General features: G+C 52.5%; 1 protein-coding gene and 1 long non-coding RNA gene across 2 annotated transcripts in view; one reads left to right on the top strand and one right to left on the bottom strand.

Moving 5' to 3' along the window:
• Positions 1-5,687: 5,687 nt before the first annotated feature.
• Positions 5,688-15,734, bottom strand: LOC126988537 (uncharacterized). Its single transcript, XR_007742180.1, has 3 exons — positions 15,478-15,734; positions 14,679-14,902; positions 5,688-5,780 (listed from the first exon to the last, which is right to left on the bottom strand). It is a non-coding gene; the product is annotated as an uncharacterized LOC126988537 (long non-coding RNA).
• Positions 15,735-16,737: 1,003 nt separating this feature from the next.
• Positions 16,738-18,441, top strand: part of LOC126988536 (probable ATP-dependent RNA helicase DHX35) — a 2,384-nt gene continuing 680 nt past the window's right edge. The window contains exons 1-4 of the mRNA XM_050846788.1: positions 16,738-16,885; positions 17,356-17,438; positions 18,033-18,133; positions 18,398-18,441. The exon at positions 18,398-18,441 is cut by the window's right edge and continues 143 nt beyond it. Coding sequence (XP_050702745.1) covers positions 16,808-16,885; positions 17,356-17,438; positions 18,033-18,133; positions 18,398-18,441 — 306 coding nt within the window. The 5' untranslated portion in view covers positions 16,738-16,807. The remainder of the gene's footprint in view (positions 16,886-17,355; positions 17,439-18,032; positions 18,134-18,397) is intronic.

Below are 18,441 nucleotides of genomic sequence, written 5' to 3'. Positions count from 1 at the left end.
ATCCACCAGTCCCATTACTAATCCTTCCCCATCCACCAGTCCCATTACCAACCCTTCCCTATCCACCAGTCCCACACAATCCTTCCCCATCCACCAGTCCCATTACCAATCCTTCCCCATCCACCAGTCCCATTACCAACCTTCCCCATCCACCAGTCCCACTCACCAACCCTTCCCTATCCACCAGTCCCATTACCAACCCTTCCCTATCCACCAGTCCCATTACCAATCCTTCCCCCATCCACCAGTCCCATTACCAACCCTTCCCCATCCACCAGTCCCATTACCAACCCTTCCCTATCCACCAGTCCCATTACCAATCCTTCCCCTATCCACCAGTCCCATTACCAACCCTTCCCCATCCACCATCCCATTACCAACCCTTCCCCTATCCACCAGTCCCATTAACAATCCTTCCCCATCCACCAGTCCCATTACCAAACTTCCCCATCCACCAGTCCCACACCAATCCTTCCCTATCCACCAGTCCCATTACCAACCCTTCCCCATCCACTCAGTCCCATTACCAATCCTTCCCCATCCACCAGTCCCATTACTTAATCCTTCCCTATCCACCAGTCCCATTACCAACCCTTCCCCATCCACCAGTCCCATTACCAATCCTTCCCCATCCACCAGTCCCATTAAACCTTCCTCATCCACCAGTCCCATTACCAACCCTTCCCCATCCACCAGTCCCATTACTTAATCCTTCCCCTATCCACCAGTCCCATACTAACCCTTCCCCATCCACCAGTCCCATTACCAACCCTTCCCTATCCACCAGTCCCATTACCAACCCTTCCCCATCCACCAGTCCCACACCAATCCTTCCCCATCCACCAGTCCCATTACCAACCCTTCCCCATCCACCAGTCCCATTACTAACCCCTTCCCCATCCACCAGTCCCATTACCAATCCTTCCCCATCCACCAGTCCCATTCACTAACCCTTCCCCATCCACCAGTCCCATTACCAACCCTTCCCCATCCACCAGTCCCAGGCATTTACCAATCCTTCCCCATCCACCAGTCCCATTACCAACCCTTCCTTCCCCCATCCACCAGTCCCATTACCAATCCTTCCCCATCCACCAGTCCCATTACCAACCCTTCCCCATCCACCAGTCCCATTACCAATCCTTCCCCATCCACCAGTCCCATTACCAATCCTTCCCCTATCCACCAGTCACATTACCAACCCTACCCCTATCCACCAGTCCCATTACCAAACCTTCCCCACACCACCAGTCCCATTACAAATCCTTCCCAATCCACAAGTCCAATTACCAATCCTTCCCCATCCACCAGTCCCATTACCAATCCTTCCCCCATCCACCAGTCCCATTACCAACCCTTCCCCTATCCACCAGTCCCATTACCAATACTTCCCCTATCCACCAGTCCCATTACTAATCCCTCCCCTATCCACCAGTCCCATTACCAATCCTTCCCCATCCACCAGTCCCATTACCAATCCTTCCCCATCCACCAGTCCCATCACCTGTCCTCTCATCCTAACTAGTCCATACCAACCCTTCCCCATCCACCAGTCCCATCACCAATCCTTCCCCATCCACCAGTCCCATTACCAATCCTTCCCCATCCACCAGTCCCATTACCAATCCTTCCCCATCCACCTGTCCCATCACCAACCCTTCCCCCATCCACCAGTCCCATTACCAACCCTTCCCCATCCACCAGTCCCATTAATCCTTCCCCCATCCACCAGTCCCATTACCAACCCTTCCCCTTATCCACTCAGTCCCATTACCAATCCTTCCCTATCCACCAGTCCCATTACCAACCCTTCCCCATCCACCAGTCCCATTACCAACCCTTCTTCCCTATCCACCAGTCCCATTACTTCAATCCCTTCCCCATCCACCAGTCCCATTACTAACCTTCTTCCCCCATCCACCAGTCCCATCATCACTAATCCCCTTCCCCTATCCACCAGTCCCATTACCAACCCTTCCCCATCCACCAGTCCCATTACTAACCCTTCCCCATCCACCACAGTCCCATTACTCAATCCTTCCCCATCCACCAGTCCCATTACCAAATCCTTCCCCATCCACCAGTCCCATTACCAATCCTTCCCCATCCACCAGTCCCATTACCAACCCTTCCCCCTATCCACCAGTCCCATTACCTAATCCTTTTCCCTATCCACCAGTCCCATTAATTTCAATCCTTCCCTATCCACCAGTCCCATTACCAACCCTTCCCCATCCACCAGTCCCATTCACTTCAATCCTTCCCCATCCACCAGTCCCATTACTAACCCTTCCCCCCATCCACCAGTCCCATCACCAATCCTTCCCCATCCTTACCCTAGTCCCACTACCAACCTTCCCCATCCACCAGTCCCATTACCAACCCTTCCCCATCCACCTAGTCCCATTACTAATCCTTCCCCATCCACCAGTCCCATTACTAACCCTTCCCCTATCCACCAGTCCCATTACCAACTTCTTCCCCTATCCACCAGTCCCATTACTAATCCTTCCCCCTATCCACCAGTCCCATTACTTCAACCCTTCCCCATCCACCAGTCCCATTACCAACTCCTTTCCCCTATCCACCAGTCCCATTACCAACCCTTCCCCATCCACCAGTCCCATTACCAAATCTCCTTCCTCTATCCACCAGTCCCATTACCAACCCCTTCCCCACACTTCCACCAGTCCGACATTACCAACCCTTCCCTATCCACCAGTCCCATTAACTGTTCCCTATCCACTCAGTCCGTGACACCAATCCTTCCCCTATCCACCAGTCCCACATTTACCAACCCTTCCCCATTCCACCAGTCCCATTACCAACCCTTCCCCATCCACCAGTCCCATCACCAATCCTTCCCCCATCCACCAGTCCCATTACTTCAACCCTTCCCTATCCACCAGTCCCATTAATTTCAACCCTTCCCTGATCCACCAGTCCCATTACCAATCCTTCCCCATCCACCAGTCCCATTACCAACCCTTCCCCATCCACCAGTCCCATTACCAACCCTTCCCCATCCACCAGTCCCATTACCTCAACCCTTCCCTATCCACCAGTCCCATTACTTCAATCCTTCCCACCAGTCCCATTATCACTAACCTTCCCCATCCACCAGTCCTATTACCAACTCCCTTCCCCATCCACCAGTCCCATTACCAATCCTTCCCTATCCACTCAGTCCCATTTAATCCTTCCCTCATCCACCAGTCCGACATTACCAACCTCTTTCCCCTATCCACCAGTCTGATTACCAACCCTTCCCCTATCCACCAGTCCCATTTAAAAGCCTTCCCCTATTCACCAGTCCCATTACCAATCCTTCCCCTATCCACCAGTCCCATTACTTCAACCCTTTCCCCCATCCACCAGTCCCACACTTACTTCAATCCTTCTCCCATCCACCAGTCCCATTACCAACCCTTCCCCATCCACCAGTCCCATTACTTCAACCCTTCCCTATCCACACCAGTCCCATTGCCACTAACCCTTCCCCATCCACCAGTCCCATTACTAAACCTTCCCCCATCCACCAGTCCCATTACCAACCCCTTCCCCATCCACCAGTCCCACACACTAATCCTTCCCCATCCACCTGTAGTCCCATTACCAACCCCTTCCCCCCATCCACCAGTCCCATTATCATTATCCCTTCCCCCATCCACCAGTCCCATTTCCTTCCCCATCGCACCACGACATTCTTTCCGACATTAATCTTTCCCCTTATCCACCAGTCCGACATTACCAACCCTTCACCATCTGGTTCAGTCTGACATTACCAATCCCTTTTTCCCTATCCACCAGTCCACATTACCAACCCTTTCCCCATCCACCAGTCCCATTACCAACTCTTCCCCATCCACCAGTCCCACTCACCAACCCTTCCCCATCCACCAGTCCCATTACTAATCCTTCCCCTATCCACCAGTCCCATTACCAACCCTTCCCCTATCCACCAGTCCCATTACCAACTTCTTCCCCATCCACCAGTCCCATTACTTCTTAACCCCTTCCCCTATCCACCACCAGTCCCATTACCAACCCTTTCCCCCATCCACCAGTCCCATTACCAACCCTTCCCTATCCACCAGTCCCATTACTTCAATCCTTCCCCATCCACCAGGTCCCATTACCAACCCTTCCCCTATCCACCAGTCCCATTACCAACCCTTCCCCGAGATCCACCAGTCCCATTACTAATCCTTCCCCATCCACCAGTCCCATTACCAATCCTTCCCCATCCACCAGTCCCACATTACCAACCCTTCCCCATCTGCACCAGTCCCATTACTAATCCTTCCCCTATCCACCAGTCCCATTACCAATCCTTCTCCTATCCACCAGTCCCTTTACTAATCCTTCCCCTATTCACCAGTCCCACAACGAACGCTTCCCCTATCCACCAGTCCCATTACCAACCCTTCCCCATCCACCAGTCCCATTACTAATCCTTCCCCATCCACCAGTCCCATTACCAACCCTTCCCCATCCACCAGTCCCATTACTAATCCTTCCCCCATCCACCAGTCCCATTACCTCAACCCTTCCCTATCCAGGACCAGTCCGACATTTTAACCTTCCCCATCCACTCAGTCCTTCATTACTTAATCCCTTCCCCCCATCCACCAGTCCCATTTTCACACAACCCTTCCCCATCCACCAGGTCCCATTACTTTAATCCTTCCCTGTCCACCAGTCCCATCTGTTCTACTAATCCTTCCCCCATCCACCAGTCCCATTACTAACCCTTCCCCAGATCCACCAGTCCCACACTTGTCCTTATCCACCAGTCCTGAGACATTATTTAATCCCTTCCCCATCCACCAGTCCCATTACCAGTCCGCCACTGTCCCTTCCCCATCCACCCAGTCCCATTACTTCAACCCTTGTCCCTATCCCACTTCAGTCCCATTACTCAATCCCTTCCCCATCCACCAGTCCCATGTACCAACCCCTTCCCCATCCAGCCAGTCCCATTACCAACCCCTTCCCCATCCACCAGTCCCATTACCAACCCTTCCCCTATCCACCAGTCCCATTACTCAACCCTTCCCCTATCCACCAGTCCCATTACCAACCCTTCCCCATCCACCCTAGTCCCATTACCAACCCTTCCCCTCATCCACCAGTCCCACTTACCAACCCCTTCCCCATCCACCAGAGTCCCATTCACCAACCTTTTCCCTGGTCCAGACCAGTCCCACTTACCAACCTTCCCCATCCACCAGTCCTCATTACTTATCCTTCCCCATCCACCAGTCCCACACTTACTCAATCCCCTTCCCCATCCACCAGTCCTCATTACTTCAACTTCCTTCCCCCATCCACCAGTCCCATTGCCACCAACACCTTCCCCCCTATCCACCAGTCCCATTACTTCAATCCTTTCTCCCCCCATCCACCAGTCCCATTACCAACCCCTTCCCCTATCCACCAGTCCCATCACCAACCCTTCCCCCATCCACTCAGTCCCATCACCAACCTCTTCCCCTATCCACCAGTCCCATTACCAACCATTCCCCCTCTCCACCAGTCCCATTACAAACCCTTCCCCTATCCACCAGTCCCATTACCTTCAACCTTTTCCCCCCATCCACCAGTCCCATTACCAACCCTTCCCCTATCCACAAGTCCCAAAAACAACCCTTCCCCTATCCACTCCACAGTCCCATTACTCTAACCCTTCCCCTATCCACCAGTCCCATTACCAACCCTTCCCCTATCCACCAGTCCCATTACCAACCCTTCCCCTATCCACCAGTCCCATTACCAACCTTTCCCCTATCCACCAGTCCCATGCACTTGAACCTTCCCCCATATCCACCAGTCCCATTACCAACCCTTCCCCATCCACCAGTCCATACCACCAACCCTTCCCTATCCACCAGTCCCATCACCAACCCTTCCCCATCCACCAGTCCCATTCACCAACTAACCCTTCCCCATCCACCAGTCCCATTACCAACCCTTCCCCTATCCACCAGTCCGACATTTAACCCTTCCCCATCCACCAGTCCCATTACCAAATCTTTCCCTCATCTAATTGTCCGACACTTACTTAATCCTTCCCTATCCACCAGTTAACCCATTACCAACACTTGTTCGACATTTAGTCTTCCCCCTGGATCCACCAGTCCCATGCCACCAACCCCTTTTCCCCATCCACCAGTCCCATTACTCAACCCTTCCCCATCCACTCCAGTCCCATTACCAACTCTTCCCCATCCACCTTAGTCCCATTTTCATTTGACCTTCCCCCATCCACCAGTCCCAAAAAGAATTACACTTAACCCTTCCCCCCATCCAATGTAGTCCGACATTCATCAATCCTTTTCAACCATCCAACCTGTCCCACCACTTAGTCCTTCCCCATCCACCACAGTCCCATTACCAATCCTTTCCATCCACTGAAGGTCCCACACTTACTTAATCCTTCCCCATCCATTTCAGTCCCACACCAATCCTTCCCCCATCCACCAGTCCCATTACCAACCCTTCGTCGATCCACCTGTCCCGACAATTACAGCCTTCTATCCCACCAGTCCCATTACCAATCCTTCCCCATGTATCCACTCAGTCCCATTACTAATCCTTCCCCATCCACCAGTCCCGACATTTAACCTTTCCTGACACGGTCCGACACTTAACTTTTTCCCCATCCACTCCAGTCCGACACTAACCCTTCCCCTATCCATCAGTCCCATTACACTAACCTCCTTCCCCTATCCACTTGTCCGACATTACCAACCCTTCCCCTATCCATCCAGTCTGGACATTCCCTAATCCTCCCCTATCCACTCCAGTCCTCATTACTCAACCCTTTTCCCTATTCCACCATGTCCCATCACTAATCCTTCTTTCCCCATCCCACCACAGTCCCATTGACTTAACCCTTTCTCCTATCCACCAGTCCCACATTTAATCCTTCCCGATATCCAACTAGTCCTGACACTACCAACTTTTTCCCCATCCACATGTCCCGACACTTTAACTTTTCCTTTATACACCAGTCCCATTACACATCCCTTCCCCTATCCACCAGTCCCATTACTTCAATCCCTTCCTCCCTATCCACCAGTCCCACACCAACCCCTTTCCCTATCCACCAGTCCCGTCATTTCTCAACTCCTTCCCCTATCCACCAGTCCAGGACATTACCAACCCTTCCCCATCCACCCAGTCCCATTACTTCAACCCTTCCCCTATCCACCAGTCCCATCAACTTCAACCCTTCCCCCATCCAGCACTCAGTCCCATTACTAATCCTTCCCCTATCCACCAGTCCCACCATCAACCCTTCCCTATCCACCAGTCCCACACCAATCCTTTCCCCTATCCACCAGTCCCATTACTGCCATCCTTCCCCTATCCACCAGTCCTTATTACCAACCCTTCCCCTATCCACCAGTCCCATTACTTCAACCCTTCCCCCTATCCACCTTCCACAGTCCCATTACCAACCTGTCCCCCATCCACCAGTCCGACACATCCTTATCCACTAACTGACACTTAACTTTTTCCCTATCCACTAGTCCCGACATTTCAACCCTTCCCCATCCACCAGTCCCACACTTACTCAACTCCTTCCCCATCCACCAGTCCCGACACTTCATCCTTCCCCTATCCACCAGTCCCATTAATCCACCAACCCTTCCCCTATCCCACCAGTCCCATCAACAACCCCTTCCCCATCCACCAGTACCCATTACCAATACTTCCCCTATCCACCAGTCCCATGAACCTTCCCCTATCCACCTTCAGTCCGACACTTCAACCCTTCCCCTATCCACCAGTCCCACTTCACTAACCTGTCCCTCATCCACCCAGTCCCATTACTTCATCTTTCTTATCCACTAACTGACATTACCCTTCCCCCATCCACCAGTCCCATTACTTAATCCTTCCCCATCCACCAGTCCCACATTACCAACCCCTTCCCCTATCCACCAGTCCCAGACATTACTCATCCTTCCCCATCCACCTAGTCCCACATTTCAAACTTTTCCCCATCCACCAGTCCCATTACTAACCCTTCCCCCATCCACCTGTCCCATTACCAACCTTCCCCTATCCACCAGTCCCATTACTCAATCCTTCCCCATCCACGTAGTCCCATTACTTAATCCTTTCCCTAGTCCACCAGTCCCATTACCAACCCTTTTCCCCATCCACCAAGGTCCCATTACCAACTTTTTCCCTATCCACCAGTCCCATTACCAACCCTTCCCCCATCCACCTGTCCCATTACTTCAATCCTTCCCCTATCCACCTTCAGTCCCATTACTTCAAACCTTCCCCATCCACCATTTGTCCCATTACCAATCCTTCCCCTATCCACCAGGTCCCACACTAATCCTTCCCCATCCACTCAGTCCCATTACTTCAACCCTTCCCCTATCCACTCAGTCCCATTACCACCTTCCTGCCATCCACCAGTCCCATTACCAACCTTTCTTCCCTATCCACCAGTCCCATTACCAACCCTCTCCCTAGTATCCACCAGTCCACCATTACCCACCCTTCCCTATCCACCAGTCCCACATAAACCCTTCCCCTATCCACCAGTCCCATTACCAACCCTTTTCACCTATCTTACCAGTCCTGGCATTACTTAACCCTTTTCCCCTATCCAAACCTGGTCCTGGCATTAAAAATCCTCTTTCCCCTATCTGCACCAGTCCCATTACCAACCCTTCCCCTGTCCACCTCTTGTCCCATTACCAATCCTTCCCCTATCCACCAGTCCCATTCACTCAATCCTTCCCATCCACCAGTCCCATTACCAACCTTCCCCTTTATCCACCAGTCCCATTACTAATCTTTCCCCATCCACTCAGTACCCATTACCAACCCTTCCCCCATCCACCAGTCCGACACACTTCAATCCTTCCCCTATCCACCAGTCCCACACTTTACCAACCCTTCCCCTATCCACCAGTCCCCATTACAAATCCTTCCCCATCCCAATTGTAGTCCCACACAAACCTTCCTTCTATCCACCAGTCCCATTACATCCCTTCCCCTATCCACCAGAACCCCATTTCACTTCAACTCCTTCCCTATCCACCAGTCCCATTACTTCAATCCTTCCCCTATATCCACCAGTCCCATTACTTAACCTTTCCCTATCCCACCAGTCCGACATTACCAACCTTTCCCTATCCACCAGGCTTCCACATTAACCCTTTCCTATCCACTAGTCCGACACATTGTTTTCTTCCCCCATCCACCAGTCCCATTACTAATCCCTTCCCCTATCCACCAGCTCCCATTACCACTCCACCCTTCCCCTATCCACCAGTCCCATTTCACGAACCCTTCCAACCATCCCACCAGTCCCATTTCACTTCAATCCTTCCCCCCATCCACCAGTCCCATTACCAAATCTCTTCCCCTATCCACCAGTCCCATTACTCAGCCCCTTCCCCCATCCGTTCGTAGTCCATTTTCTCACCAACCCTTCCCTGATCCAATTCAGTCCCATTACCAATCCTTCCCCATCCCACCAGTCCCACACTTACCAACCCTTCCCCTCATCCACCAGTCCCATTACCAATCCTTCCCCCATCCACCTGTCCCGGCCACCAATCCTTCCCTATCCACCAGTCCCACACTTACCAACCCTTCCCCCATCCACCAGTCCCACATTAATCCTTCCCCATCCACCAGTCCCATTACCAATCCTTCCCCTATCCAATTGTCCCATTACTTCAATCCTTCCCTATCCACCAGTCATATTACTAACCCTTCCCCTATCCACTCAGTCCCACACTAATCCCCATCCATCAGTCCCCACTTCCAATCCTTCCCCTATCCAACAGTCCCACACTGAATCCCCATCCACCAGTCCCATTACCAACTCTTCCCCCCCATCCACCAGTCCCACAATCCTTCCCCCATCCACTCAGTCCCATCTCAACCCTTCCCCATCCACCAGTCCCATTTCCAACCCCTTCCTGCATCAACCAGTCCGACACTTCAATCCTTCTGCTATCCACCACCAGTCCCATTACCAACCCTCCCCTATCCACCAGTCCCACTAACCCTTCCACTCATCCAACACTCCCATTACCAATCCTTCCCCTATCCACCAGTCCCATTACTAGTCCTTCCCTACCAACCAGTCCGATACTAACCCTTTCTGTCCACTAGTCCTATTATTTAACTGTCTCATCCACTAGTCCTGGACACTAATCCTTCCCCATCCACCAGTCCTATTACTTAATCTGTCCCCATCCACCTGTCCCACAACCCTTCCCCATCCACCTGTCCCACACACCAATCCTTCCCCATCTACCTGTCCCATTACTTCAACCCTTCCCCATCCACCAGTCCGACATCTATCCTTCCCCTATCCACCTGTCCACTACTTCAATCCTTCCCCCATCCACCAGTCCGACACTAACCCTTCCCTATCCACTTGTCCCATTACCAATCCTTCCCTATCCAGTCCGACACTAATCCTTCCCTATCCACCTGTCCTGACACACTTAACTTCCACTCATCCACCTGTCCGACATTAACTCTTCCCTATCCACCAGTCCCATTACCAACTTTTTCCCCATCCACTAGTCTCGGCTTATGATCCCCTATCCACTAGTCCCACACACACTCTAGAGACACCAGCTGACACTCAACACCCCACCCATCCCACCAGTCCCGGCCACTAATCCTTCCCCTAATCCACTAGTCCCAGCTGCCACTAATCCTTCCCCATCCACCAGCCCCATTACCAACCCTTCCCCATCCACCAGTCCCATTACCAACCCTTCCCCTATCCACCAGTCCCATTACCACCTTCCCTTTCCACCAGTCCCATTACCAACCTGTCCCCATCCACCAGTCCCATTACCAATCCTTGCCCCATCCACCAGTCCCATTACTAACCTTCCCCCATCACCAGTCCCATTACTAACCCTTCCCTATCCACCAGTCCCATTACCAATCCTTCCATATCCACTAGTCCCATTACTCAACCTTCCTCGAATCCACCAGTCCCGACATAAACCTCCCCATCCACTAGTCCCACACTTCAACTCCTTCCCCATCCACCAACCCACTCACTAATCCTTCCTTCATCCACCTTCAGTCCCACACTTGAATCCTTCCCCGGTCCACCCAGTCCCACACTAACCCTTCCCTATCCACCAGTCCCACAAATCCTTCCCATCCAGCACCTGTCCCACACACTCAACCTTCCCCTATCCACTCAGACCCACACTTCAATCCTTCCCTTATCCACCAGTCCCATTACTCAGTCCTGTCCCCATCCCACCAGTCCCATTACCAACTTGCCCCATCTGACCCAGTCCCAGCACATTAACCTTCCCTATCCACTCAGTCGCATTACCAACCCTTCCCCTATCCACCAGTCCCATTACTTCAACTTTTCCCTATCCACTCTGTAGTCCCACACCAACCCTTCCCCTATCCACCAGTCCCATCGCAACCCTTTCCCCATCCACCAGTCCGACATTAACAATCCTTCCCCTATCCACTCAGTCCCACACTTAACTTTTCCACCCTATCCACCAGTCCCATTACCAACCCTTCCCCTATCCACCCAGTCCCATCACCTAAGCCTTCCCTATCCACCAGTCCATTACCAATCCTTCCCCTATCCACCATTCCCATTACTCAATCCTTCCCCTATCCACCAGTCCCATTACCAATCCTTTATCCACCAGTCCCATTACCAACCCTTCCCCTATCCATCAGTCCCATTACCAACTTCTTCCCCTATCCACCAGTCCCATTACCAACCCTTCCCTATCCACCAGTCCCATCTAACCCTTCCCCTATCCACCAGTCCTGACCAATCCCTTCCCCTATCCACCAGTCCATTACTTAATCCTTCCTATCCACCAGTCCCACTTAATCCTTCCCCTATCCACCAGTCCCGACATTTCACAATCACTTCCCCTATCCACTAGTCCATTACCAATCCTTCCCCATCCACTAGTCCCATCACCATCCTTCCCTATCCACCAGTCCCATTACCAATCCTTCCCCTATCCACCAGTCCCATTACCAATCCTTCCCTATCCACAGTCCCATTACCAATCCTTCCCTATCCACCAGTCCCATTATCCTTCCCCATCCACCAGTCCCATTACCAACCCTTCCCTATCCACCAGTCCATTACCAACCCTTCCCTATCCACCAGTCCCATTACAATCTTCCCCATCCACCAGTCCCATTACCAATCCTTCCCTATCCACCAGTCCCATTACCAATCCTTCCCCTATCCACCAGTCCCATTACCAATCCTTCCCTATCCACCAGTCCCGTACCAATCCTTCCCCTATCCACCAGTCCCATTACCAATCCTTCCCTATCCACCAGTCCCATTACCAACCCTTCCCTATCCACCAGTCCCATTACCAATCCTTCCCCTATCCACCAGTCCCATTACCAATCCTTCCCCTATCCACCAGTCCCATTACCAATCCTTCCCCATCCACCAGTCCCATTACCAACCCTTCCTATCCACCAGTCCCATTACCAACCCTTCCCTATCCACCAGTCCCATTACCAATCCTTCCCTATCCACCAGTCCCATTACCAATCCTTCCCTATCCACCAGTCCCATTACCATCCTTCCCTATCCACCGGTCCCATTACCAATCCTTCCCTATCCACCAGTCCCATTACCAATCCTTCCCTATCCACCAGTCCCATTACCAACCCTTCCCCTATCCACCAGTCCCATTACCAACCCTTCCCTATCCACCAGTCCCATTACCAATCCTTCCCTATCCACCAGTCCCATTACCAACCCTTCCCCATCCACCAGGCACATTACCACTCCTTCCCATATCCACCAGTCCCATTACCAATCCTTCCCCTATCCACCAGTCCAATTACCAATCCTTCCCTATCCACCAGTCCCATCTAATCCTTCCCCTATCCACCAGTCCATTACCAATCCTTCCCCTATCCACCAGTCCCATTACCAATCCTTCCCCCTATCCACCAGTCCCTCATTACCAATCCTTCCCTATCCACCAGTCCCATTACTATCCTTCCCCATCCACCAGTCCCATCACCAATCCTTCCCCTATCCACCAGTCCATTACCATCTTCCCCTATCCACCAGTCCCATTACCAATCCTTCCCTATCCACCAGTCCCATTACCAACCCTTCCCTATCCACCAGTCCCATCACCAATCCTTCCCCATCCACCAGTCCTCCATCACCAATCCTTCCCTATCCACCAGTCCCATCCAATCCTTCCCCTATCCACCAGTCCATCACCCAATCCTTCCCTATCCACCAGTCCCATCACCTATCCTTCCCTATCCACCAGTCCCATCACCAATCCTTCCCTATCCACCAGTCCCATCACCAATCCTTCCCTATCCACCAGTCCCATCACCAATCCTTCCCCTATCCACCAGTCCCATCACCAATCCTTCCCCTATCCACCAGTCCCATTACCAAACCTTCCCTATCCACCAGTCCCATTACCAATCCTTCCCCATCCACCAGTCCCATTACCAATCCTTCCTATCCACCAGTCCATTACCAATCCTTCCCTATCCACCAGTCCCATCACCAATCCTTCCCCATCCACCAGTCCCATCACCAATCCTTCCCCTATCCACCAGTCCATTACCAATCCTTCCCTATCCACCAGTCCCATTACCAATCTTCCCTATCCACCAGTCCCATTACCAATCCTTCCCTATCCACCAGTCCATCACCAATCTTCCCCTATCCACCAGTCCCCATCACAATCCTTCCCTATCCACCTGTCCCATTACCAATCCTTCCCCATCCACCAGTCCATTACCAATCCTTCCCTATCCACCAGTCCCATCACCAATCCTTCCCTATCCACCAGTCCCATCACCAATCCTTCCCTATCCACCAGTCCCATTACCAATCCTTCCCTATCCACCAGTCCCATTACCAATCCTTCCCTATCCACCAGTCCCATTACCAATCCTTCCTATCCACCAGTCCCATCACCATCCTTCCCTATCCACCAGTCCCATCACCAATCCTTCCCCATCCACCAGTCCATTGCCAACCCTTCCCCTATCCACCAGTCCCATTACCAATCCTTCCCCTATCCACCAGTCCCATTACCAATCCTTCCCCTATCCACCAGTCCCATCACCAATCCTTCCCCTATCCACCAGTCCCATCACCAATCCTTCCCCTATCCACCAGTCCCATCACCAATCCTTCCCCTATCCACCAGTCCCATCACCAATCCTTCCCCTATCCACCAGTCCCATCACCAATCCTTCCCCTATCCACCAGTCCCATTACCAATCCTTCCCCTATCCACCAGTCCCATCACCAATCCTTCCCCTATCCACCAGTCCCATCACCACTCCTTCCCCAATCCACCAGTCCCATTACCAATCCTTCCCTATCCACCAGTCCCATTACCAATCCTTCCCTATCCACCAGTCCCATTCAATCCTTCCCTATCCACCAGTCCCATTACCAATCCTTCCCTATCCACCGGTCCCATTACCAACCCTTCCCCTATCCACCAGTCCCATTACCAACCCTTCCCTATCCACCAGTCCCATTACCAATCCTTCTATCCACCAGTCCCATTACCAACCTTCCCTATCCACCAGTCCCATCACAACCCCTTCCCTATCCACCAGTCCCATTACCAACCTTCCCTATCACCAGTCCCATTACCAACCCTTCCCCTATCCACCAGTCCCATCACCAACCCTTCCCCTATCCACCAGTCCCATTACCAATCCTTCCCCTATCCACCAGTCCCATTACCAACCCTTCCCCTATCCACCAGTCCCATTACCAATCCTTCCCCTATCCACCAGTCCCATCACCAACCCTTCCCCTATCCACCAGTCCCATTACCAACCCTTCCCCTATCCACCAGACCCATTACCAACCCTTCCCCTATCCACCAGTCCCATCACTAACCCTTCCCTATCCACCAGTCCCATCACCAACCCTTCCCCTATCCACCAGTCCCATCACCAACCCTTCCCCTATCCACCAGTCCCATCACCAACCCAACCCTGTCCACCAGTCCCATCACCAACCCTTCCCCATCCACCAGTCCCATCACCAACCCTTCCCTATCCACCAGTCCCATTACCAACCCTTCCCCTATCCACCAGTCCATTACCAACCCTTCCCCATCCACCAGTCCCATCACCAACCTTCCCCTATCCACCAGTCCCATTACCAACCCTTCCCTATCCACCAGTCCCATCACCAACCCTTCCCTATCCACCAGTCCATCACCAACCCTTCCCTATCCACCAGTCCCATCACCAACCCCTTCCCCTATCCACCAGTCCCATCACCAGCCTTCCCTATCCACCAGTCCCATCACCAACCCTTCCCTATCCACCAGTCCCATCACCAACCCTTCCCTATCCACCAGTCCCATCAGATACCCTTCCCCTATCCACCAGTCCCATCACCAACCCTTCCCCTATCCACCAGTCCCATCACCTACCCTTCACCTATCCACCAGTCCCATTACCAATCCTTCCCCTATCCACCAGTCCCATCACCAACCCTTCCCCTATCCACCAGTCCCATTACCAACCCTTCCCCTATCCACCAGTCCCATCACCAACCCTTCCCCTATCCACCAGTCCCATTACCAACCCTTCCCCTATCCACCAGTCCCATCACCAACCCTTCCCCTATCCACCAGTCCCATGACCAACCCTTCCCCTATCCACCAGTCCCATTACCAACCCTTCCCCTATCCACCAGGCCCATTCCCAAGCCTTCCCTATCCACCAGTCCCATTACCAATCCTTCCCTATCCACCAGTCCCATCACCAACCCTTCCCCTATCCACCAGTCCCATTACCAACCCTTTCCCTATCCACCAGTCCCATAACCAACCCTTCCCTATCCACCAGTCCCATTACCAACCCTTCCCTATCCACCAGTCCCATTACCAACCCTTCCCTATCCACCAGTCCCATCACCAACCCTTCCCTATCCACCAGTCCCATTACCAACCCTTCCCTATCCACCAGTCCCATTACCAACCCTTCCCTATCCACCAGTCCCATTACCAATCCTTCCCTATCCACCAGTCCCATTACCAACCCTTAAGTGGCCCCATCCACCAGTCCCATTACCAACCCTTCCCCATCCACCAGTCCCAGGCAGGTCGTGTGCGCTCAGGAGGTCTACCGGCTATTACTGGAGGCAGAAACACAGCAAGCTTACCAACCCTTCCCTATCCACCAGTCCCATCTCAACCTCATGGCTTTGGGGATAGACCCTATCCACCGGTCCCATTTCCAGCCTTTCCTGCCAGCCATCTCGTCTCCGCGCTGGACGAACTCTATGCGCTTGGGGCGATCGGGGCGACGGGGCAGCTGACCCGACCCCTGGGGCACCACATGGCGCCGCTCCCTGCCTTGTGGTGGTGCTGTTCTGTGAGGGAAGAGGAGGAGGAGGAGGAGAAGAGGAGGGAGACATGGTGTTGGCTCTGTGTGTGGTAATGGCAGCTATTATTATTGACCGTATTGTGTATTGTGTGTGTTAGGTTGCCGCCCCTTCCTTCCTTCCTTAACCTCCCATCTTTCCCTTCCTTCCTTCCTTCCTTCTCTCCCTCCCTCCCTCCCTTCCTTCCCTCCTTCCCTCCCTTCCTCTCTCTCACTGTAAGACTTCTTTTCCAATCTTCTTCCACGACATTTCCTTCCTCTCTCTCTCTCTCCCTCTCCCCCCCCTCCCCCTCCCTCTCCCCCCTCTCCTCACCTTCCCTCACCTCTCCTCGTTAACACAGGTGAGTATGGGTGCTCTGAGGAAGTGCTGTCGATCACTGCCATGCTTCAAGTGCAGAATGTTTTCGTCGAGCCGAGAGGACAGCGACACTTGGCCAGGGTCAAACACAGGGATTTCCAGGTATGTGGGGGGGTGTGTGTGGGTGTGGGGGGGGTCAGGGAAGAGAGGAGGAGGAGGAGGAAGAGGTGAGGTTAGGAAGAGAGGAGGAGGAGGAGAGAGAGTGTGTATGTGTGTGTGTGTGTGTGTGTGTGTTGAGGGGAAGGAAGGAGAGAAGGAGGAAGAGGAGGAGGAGGAGAGAGAGTGTGTATGTGTGTGTGTGTGTGTGTGTTGAGGGGGAGGCAGGAGAGAAGGAGGAGAGGAGGGAGTGTATGTGTGTGTGTGTGTGTGTGTGAGGGAAGGAGGAGGAGGAGGAGGAGGAGGAGGAGAGAGAGTGTGTATGTGTGTGTGTGTGTGTGTGTGTTGAGGGGAAGGAAGGAGAGGAGGAGAAGGAAGAGGAGGAGGAGGAGGAGAGAGAGGTAGATATGTATTTGTATAATCTATAATCTCTCTCTCTCTCCTCATCAATAATAATAATAACAATCTCTGGTCAGGTTGAGGAGGGAGACACAATCACCCTTCTCAATGTCTTCAAGAGCTACTTACGGAATGGCCAGAGCTCAAAATGGTGCGGAAAGTAAGTTGTAGTAGTTGTAGTAGTAGTAGTAGTAGTAGTAGTAGTAGTATAGTTGTTGTTGAAAGATTATGAGAATTTTCGCTCTTTCTCCCCTCTATCCTCCCTTGAAAAGTCCTTCCTTCCTTCCTCTGTTATCCTCCTCCTCCTCCTCCTCCTCCTCCTCCTCTTCTTCTTCTAATCTTCCTCCTTCTCCTTCCTTCCTTCCTTCCTTTGTTATCCTTCTCCTTCCTTCCTTCCTTCCTTCCTTCTGCTATACATCTTTTCTTTCCCTCCTTCTTCTCTAACTCTCCTCCTCCTCCTCCTCCTCTCCTTCCTTCCTTCCTTCCTTCTTCTCTAACTCTCATCCTCCTCCTCCTCCTCCTCTCCCACTTCTTCCTTCCTTCCTTTCTTCCTTCTCCTTCTGGTATAATCATATTTAAACAGTTCTTCTCCTCCTCCTCCTCCTCCTCTCCCACTTCTTCCTTCCTTCCTTTCTTCCTCCTCCTTCTGGTATAATCATTTAACAGTTCTTCTCCTCCTCCTCCTCTCCCACTTCTTCCTTCCTTCCTTCCTCTGGTATAATCATTTAACAGTTCTTCTCCTCCTCCTCCTCAGATATTTCCTCAATGCCCGGGCGCTGCGTCGTGCTGCCGAGATCCGCGGCCGCATGGAGAAACTCTTGGTGCAATGTGAGGTGCCCGTGGTATCTGCTGGTCGTAAGTGTCCACCATATTGACAGCATGATGCCAAATGGCGTGCCCAGTGGCTGTACAGTGGGTGCCAGAGTCAGTACCGTGCACCAACCAAAACAAACAGTCAATTATAGGAGATTTTGAGTTTAAAATCATAAGTACCGTATGTATTTTGTCGATACGGCTGGTGTAAAGATTTTTATTTTTATTTACATTATTATTATTGCTATCCTGCTTCCATCAACACCATCCTCACCCCCCCCCCCCTCACCCCCTCTCCCCCCCCAGGTGACGTCCGTGCTGTCCGCCGCTGCCTCACTGCCGGGCTCTTC

The sequence above is a fragment of the Eriocheir sinensis genome, chromosome 69 (genome assembly GCF_024679095.1).
Source record: "Eriocheir sinensis breed Jianghai 21 chromosome 69, ASM2467909v1, whole genome shotgun sequence".
Taxonomy (NCBI): Eukaryota; Metazoa; Arthropoda; class Malacostraca; order Decapoda; family Varunidae; genus Eriocheir; species Eriocheir sinensis.
This window is presented reverse-complemented; position numbering and strand designations above follow the sequence as displayed.